Below are 6,464 nucleotides of genomic sequence, written 5' to 3'. Positions count from 1 at the left end.
GGCACTAGATGTAATAAAAGGGCTCAAATCCACCGTCACCGGCAGAACATGATGAAGTCCACAGCGAAACGACAAGTGTGTGTCCTTCTGCCCAATAAGCGGCGTCTGGACTGTACCGTCGAGGTGAGTAGATGATTATGGAAATCCATGGCAATATTGTAACATTCACATTCAAAAACTAATTTTGCTTGAGAGCTTTGACTCCAACTGATTGATTTACCACTGACCAAGTTACATTATGCTATATTTTCACTGAAACGATAATGTTGTTTTATTTAACTACTTTTATTGTATTTATGACTTTTATTTATCTGTTTTAATTCATGCTGATGAGCAAAACAATTTTCTCTTTCTTTTTTAAAGTATGTAATATTTTCTGTAAATATTTCACAAACATATCCATGTCAACGGGATGGATCGATACATGGGTAGATTGATACATGGAGATGGATACGTGGATAGATATATACATACTGTACATGGATAGATACATGGATAGATAGATATATACATACATGGATAGATATATATATACATACATGGATAGATAGATATATACATACAGTACATGGATAGACAGATACATGGATAGATAGATACATGGATAGATACATGGATAGATACATGGATAGATACATGGATAGATACATGGATAGATACATGGATAGATAGATATATACATACAGTACATGGATAGATACATTGATAGATATATACATACATGGATAGGCAGATACATGGATAGACAGATACATGGATAGATAAATACATACATGATAGATACAGTACATGGATAGATATATACATACATGGATAGATACATGGATAGATACATTGATAGATATATACATACATGGATAGATAGATACATGGATACATAGAACATAGTTTTGTTTCATGCACAGTATGAGGCTCTTCACAGAGACCTTAGAGATAGTTTATGTTGTTTGAGCCCGGCGCCAGTCCCTTATCAAGACCTTTCACCCGTGGCTTGGCCTTGTGGGGGATGTTGACATTGCACAGGGGAGATAACTGACGTAAACATTAAAATCACATATTGCTTTTAGTTTAAATTTTTATTTTGGTTCTTGGGATAATTATCCAACCAGAAAGCAGAATGAACCCCACACTTTAAGTATCCAGATCCTATGGGTAAAAAGAATTTGGAAATGTATTCTCTTGTACTTCCACAATCCCAGTACTAGAGCCATGTCCTGATCAGAGCTGCAGGCCTCCAGCAGTTGGAGCGTTATCCTTAAAAGCAGCATAAGAAAACTGAATTGAATTAGTTATTTCCTGAAATTTCTTCTTTGTGATTTGTTACTCAGTCCAAAAGTCGAGGACGGGATGTGTTGGATAAAGTGCTGGAGCAGCTGGACATCAGTGGGCTGCTGATCTTTGGTCTGGCTACTCTTCAGGGTAAGTTTAAGGGAGTTCCATCTTTAAGAGTGGGAGAGATAAGGCAAATATTTTCAATTCATCTACAGAGGAATCCAAGGAGGAAATGCTGATCAGGAACCGTTATACAGTATGTGCGTGTTTTGTAGATAATGAATACCTCTTCATTGATTTGGAGCAAACTTTGGCCAAGTGTTTAAGGAAAAGTTGGAGAAGCGGGTCTGAAAAGGTGAATCAGTTACGGATTTTACTGAAGATAAAATCACACATAGTACATAATAGTGACACATTTCTCTTCTTTGGTTCCAGAGCCTCTCCATCTTATTTCTGCGGGTCCAATACTATCTACAAAGCGGTCGACTGATACAGTAAGGTTATATTAAGTAGGCCTTAAATCTTTTGTATTGTGCAATTGTGAGTGAAGCAGCCTACTGTCATTGTTGGCTTTGATTACAGCACACATTTTCTGTGGCATTGTTTCAAATAGCTTCTGCAATGTCAAAATATCTAGCATTGCATTCACTCTTTTTTAAACCAAGATCTTGTATTGATGAAGGGAGAGTATGACCTCTGCCCAAAGCCTTCTCCAGCACATCCCAAAGATTAACATCTGGACTCAATGCAGCAAACCCACATCACAACAGCTACTTAACCTCTTAACCCCCACCTTAAAGGAACAGGCCACTGTTTTTCCTTACTGAGATATGTTCTCACCTGAGCTTAGACGAGTTGATACGTACCTGTCTGGTCTGTGTGCGTGCCCGTGGAAGAACTTGGTAGCTTCCAACTTCACCCCCGTTTGGAGCCATAGGAATACATTAGGAGAGGCCAAATGCGAACATCTTTGGTCGTTTTGCGTAGCTGAGGGCACGCACAAAGACCAGACAGGTACGCATCAACTCGTCTAAGCTCAAGAACATATCTCAGTATGTAAAAACGGTGGCCTGTTCCTTTAACCAAGCAATTAAAGTTTATCCAGTACAGTTCTATCCAAATCCAAAACTTTTAGTGTAGCGACTCATTCGCGTTTTTGTCGCTCTTCTGATGCATTTTTTGGGTGCATTTTTGTCTTGTCTTTTTTTCACTATTTTCATGCATTTTTCAATAAGCTTTTTGATTTGGGTAAAGTCAAACTGAAGAAAATGTGCTCGGTTGAGGCGGGGGTTAGGAGGTTAAATCCAGGTGGCTGCCCTGGGGTAGACTGACGGAAGTGCCAATCACTCACACACACAAAGTTGGTGAAGTGTCTTGCCCAAGGACACCACAACAGTCAACCTGCAGAATCCAAAACGCAGTCTACTTTTGCATGAATAATATATGATTTTAAAAACGACTGCACAATACCTGAGCATTTTGTAGCTTACTTTACCGGCCACTGGAAATCACACCATTGCTTGTACCAGAATATAACATCCTTGGCCATGTGTTTCCTTTACACAATACACTGCCATTAAGGTCCAAATGGAAATGTGCCTAAACCAATGTAATATTTCAAAACAAACAGAGCTTTAGAGGCTGATTGATTTTTCCTGTGTTTTCAGAAGTCGCGGAGAGTTGCAGCTCTACTACGCGGCGCTGCGACAGAAGGTGCTGCGTTCGCTGAGCCGCCAACAGGAGGCCGTCTTCTTCCAGCTGGCAGCCCGCGCTCTGCAGGCTGAACGCGGGGATTTGGAGATCCAGGACCCACAACACAAACAATACTTTCTTCCTGAGGATTATTTCCCCTCTTGGGTAAACACAAACACGAAACACTGATCTGATCTAGATGATTATAATAGTCAAATGTAATGTGATTCAGATGTATTGACAGTAGACTTTCATCCGTCTTCTTGGTCCGTCCACATGGTAGTCACCAAAAGTGGCTCATTACAACCACACAATAGAGAAATGATGAGAGGCAACAATGCGTGAGATTTGCATACTGTATTATCCACATTTAGGGTGTTGTGTCATGTTTGTGGTTGGTCAAAGCTCATAAAAAGAAGAGGAAGAGACTACCTGCTTCAGCACTGCCCAAAACTACACGAAGATTTGAGAGGGATGACACAGAGAGAAGCTGTGTTGGACTTTGTGAAGCTGTCCAACACTGTGGAAGATGTGCCAGTCACTGTCTACAGGATGAGACGGGTGAGGGTAGACACTTTGGCACCCTTTCATTTCATCGGGGTACATGATTGTTCTCTTCTCGCACAGGGAAAGAAAGAGCTGAAAAAGTCTATCCTTTTTGGTGTCGCGGTACACGGTGTCTGCCTTTACCAGGTGAGCCTAAGAATTAACAAACACATGCCATGTTTTCTGCAAACCTTTAATCTATTTATTGTTCAGGACGTAGAAGGGAAGCGGTGTCTGTTGCACGAGTTGGCATGGAGTGATGTGGACCAGGTCACTTTTCAGGTGAGTCCTCGTCCTCACAGTCAAATCCCTGTACTGGCTCTTAGGAATGTCACAATGTTAAGTTTGAGTATTTCAATTGTCACTAGGGCTCTCCTTTATTCCCCTACCACATTGTACATAAAAAGTATGACATCATCGTTGTTTAAAGGCCCTATACCTGATTTTAGTGGAGGAATACAATTTGTTTGGTTCCTTGTTTGGGGAAAACAGACCATAGTGCACTGTACAACAAACTGTAAAGCCTTTTTAATGATATGATATGACACAGCACAACAAGATTCAAAATTATCTATTCTAAGTACAAAAGTGTCAAAATGGCATCTATATCAAAGAAAATTATATGTTTGAAACGCATGTATTCTCAGTACATTCCCCATAAGGGACAATCCTAATGAAATACTAATACTGCTGCAGTAACAACATCACATATTCATACAGTTTGACATTAGCTGCATTAAACGCTGTACAAAATGTGTGCTTATTATTAACAACATAGGCTAAATGTTTCTTTTTGTTTTCTTTTCAGTAATTTCTATGCAAATTTCTATACTCACATCGCAATTTCCATAATCCTGAATATAATATAGCTGCTAAAAAACAAACAATTAAATATTAATCTATTCAGCTCAGTCTTCATGAAATAATAATATAGTACAAATAAGAGCACTACACAAAACAGCAGTAAATAAAACACAAAAGCAATAACAAGTAAATAATTGCATAGCCTCGTCCTTTCCTCCTCTTCCTCAACAGGGCCGCAGGTTTGAGATCTGCGCCGTGGGCTCCCTGTGTCTGCCTAAGCTGGAGTTTTACAGCCCGTCTGCCCTCCACTCCGCGCTCGTCCTGAAGCACCTGCGAGACAGCCACCGTTTCACCATCTCCGTCAGAAACGCACTGAGCCACGTCCGACAGATGGAGGAGACACAGGGTCAGCCACGTCCCGACTTAAAAAGCTGTGGAATAGGGGGTGAAAGACGAGGCGTATCCAGCAGGATGAGACACAGCTTTACTATAATTACTGACAGCTCTGATGGGAGTTATGGTGGAAAACTTATGTAGGATTAGTTCGCTTAAGTGTAATTTGACAATAATTCACGAAAAAAATTAAATATAAGCATTGGATTAAATTATCTGATTTGTGATTATAAACGGGGGTAAAGGGGGAGTGAAGACATTCAGAACATGGTTGGAGCTGGCAAAGTGCCCAACATGTGTGTAGCCACCTAAACCTCTATGCCAGGGGCTGGCAACCTCAGGCCCGCGGGAACAATTTGGCCCTCCAGCATAGAACCTCTGGCCCCAAAGAGAATTTTATAAAACATTACTGTCCAAAAATACCTGTTTAAGTGCACTAAAAATACTTCACAATATGGCTGTCCTAATACTCCCAGCCCCCGTTTAGGACAGACATGATAAACAACAGTTGGATTTGAAGAAAGTGGGCTTTACTTTGGGCCATGATTGGGAGGTTCGGCGCCTGAAAAGAAAATCCACCAAGGAAACTTATCTACCGCTACTTAGGGCAGGGAGATATGGCTTGAAATCTATATCATGACATGAAAAAGAAATATTATGATAACAATATATTTTAACAGCCTTATGCCAATTTGGAAGATTAGTTCAAAGATATATATATATATTTTTTTATCCTCACAAATGTGATCTACTCAAGCAATTAAAGCCTTCATTTCATTTTACTTTTTAAGCACCTGTCCCTGTGTCCTCCACAGTCAGTGTTTATGCGGAGTGGAGCTGAGTGTAACATTTGCTGCGATCTCCGCCTGCACCTGGTCGTGACTTCAGTCAAAGTCAGCCAGAGTGCGCATGTAAAATTTAACGTGTCCACAACGATATAAAAATATGTATACAGTACTGGTATAACGATATGGCCCGCCTCTGCCGCTACGCTATGATTTTGGTCAGATGCCCACATTTGTCAAGTTTTTCTTTTTGTTGTGACGGGTTCAAGAAACTATCACATTCTTTTGACGCTGATTTGATTAAGCATTTGCTACATCTTTTTTTAAATCCTCATAATTGCATTTTCATACAACTTTTTTTTCTTTACAAATATGTTCATACTTGTTTAATTTGTTTCTGTTCAGCCACTCGTTTGTACAGGGAGGTTTACATCTGTGACACAACGCTTCTGAGGCAGAGACTTCAGCGTTTAACGTCTTCAATGACTGACAGCTCCACTGAACCAGAGACGAGGGCGTTCTGGATGAACAGTGAGGGAGAAGGTTGGTTCCTCTGTCAGGGAAAGAATGTAGCATTACAAATCTAATCTGCTTCCTTTTCTTAAAGTGTTGATTGTTCTGAGAAAGCGATGTGTTCTGTGTATAAATTATTATTATTATGAATTACAACTAAATTTACAAATAAATAGTAAACCTTTTAAGTAGCATTTTTATTCAATTACATACTCAAATCCTTTTTTATTGATGTGTAGACATGGACAAACCTGCAGTGCCTCTGATGGGCCCTGATGTTTTCAACTTAATGATGCTCTGTGTTATTTTCATGTTTCTGCAGAGGACATGCAGGAGTCCGAGGAGGTTTTTGTTGATAGTCCAGATGAAGTTCTGTGGCTGGCCGAGCTGCTCTTTGGCGTCTCTGTGGATGGACCGTTACTGTTACCTTCATCTGACAGGACAGGTGATCAATAATAC

General features: G+C 40.1%; 1 protein-coding gene across 1 annotated transcript; it reads left to right on the top strand.

Annotated features, from left to right (window-relative positions):
• Nucleotides 1-43: 43 nt before the first annotated feature.
• LOC306978344 (FERM domain-containing protein 6-like) lies at nucleotides 44-6,079 on the top strand (the record flags this gene model as incomplete). Its single annotated transcript, XM_079576867.1, has 10 exons — nucleotides 44-123; nucleotides 1,329-1,419; nucleotides 1,548-1,627; nucleotides 1,708-1,766; nucleotides 2,940-3,129; nucleotides 3,370-3,525; nucleotides 3,592-3,657; nucleotides 3,724-3,792; nucleotides 4,546-4,720; nucleotides 5,898-6,079. Exons 1-10 carry the CDS (start codon nucleotides 49-51, stop codon nucleotides 6,077-6,079), a joined length of 1,143 nt encoding a protein of 380 aa, XP_079432993.1. The 5' UTR covers nucleotides 44-48.
• Between the last annotated feature and the right edge of the window lie 385 nt (nucleotides 6,080-6,464).

The sequence above is a fragment of the Gobius niger genome, assembly GCF_951799975.1.
Source record: "Gobius niger genome assembly, chromosome: 19".
Taxonomy (NCBI): domain Eukaryota; kingdom Metazoa; phylum Chordata; class Actinopteri; order Gobiiformes; family Gobiidae; genus Gobius; species Gobius niger.
The sequence above is the reverse complement of the archived record's forward strand: the minus strand, read 5'-3'. Positions and strand labels throughout refer to the sequence as shown.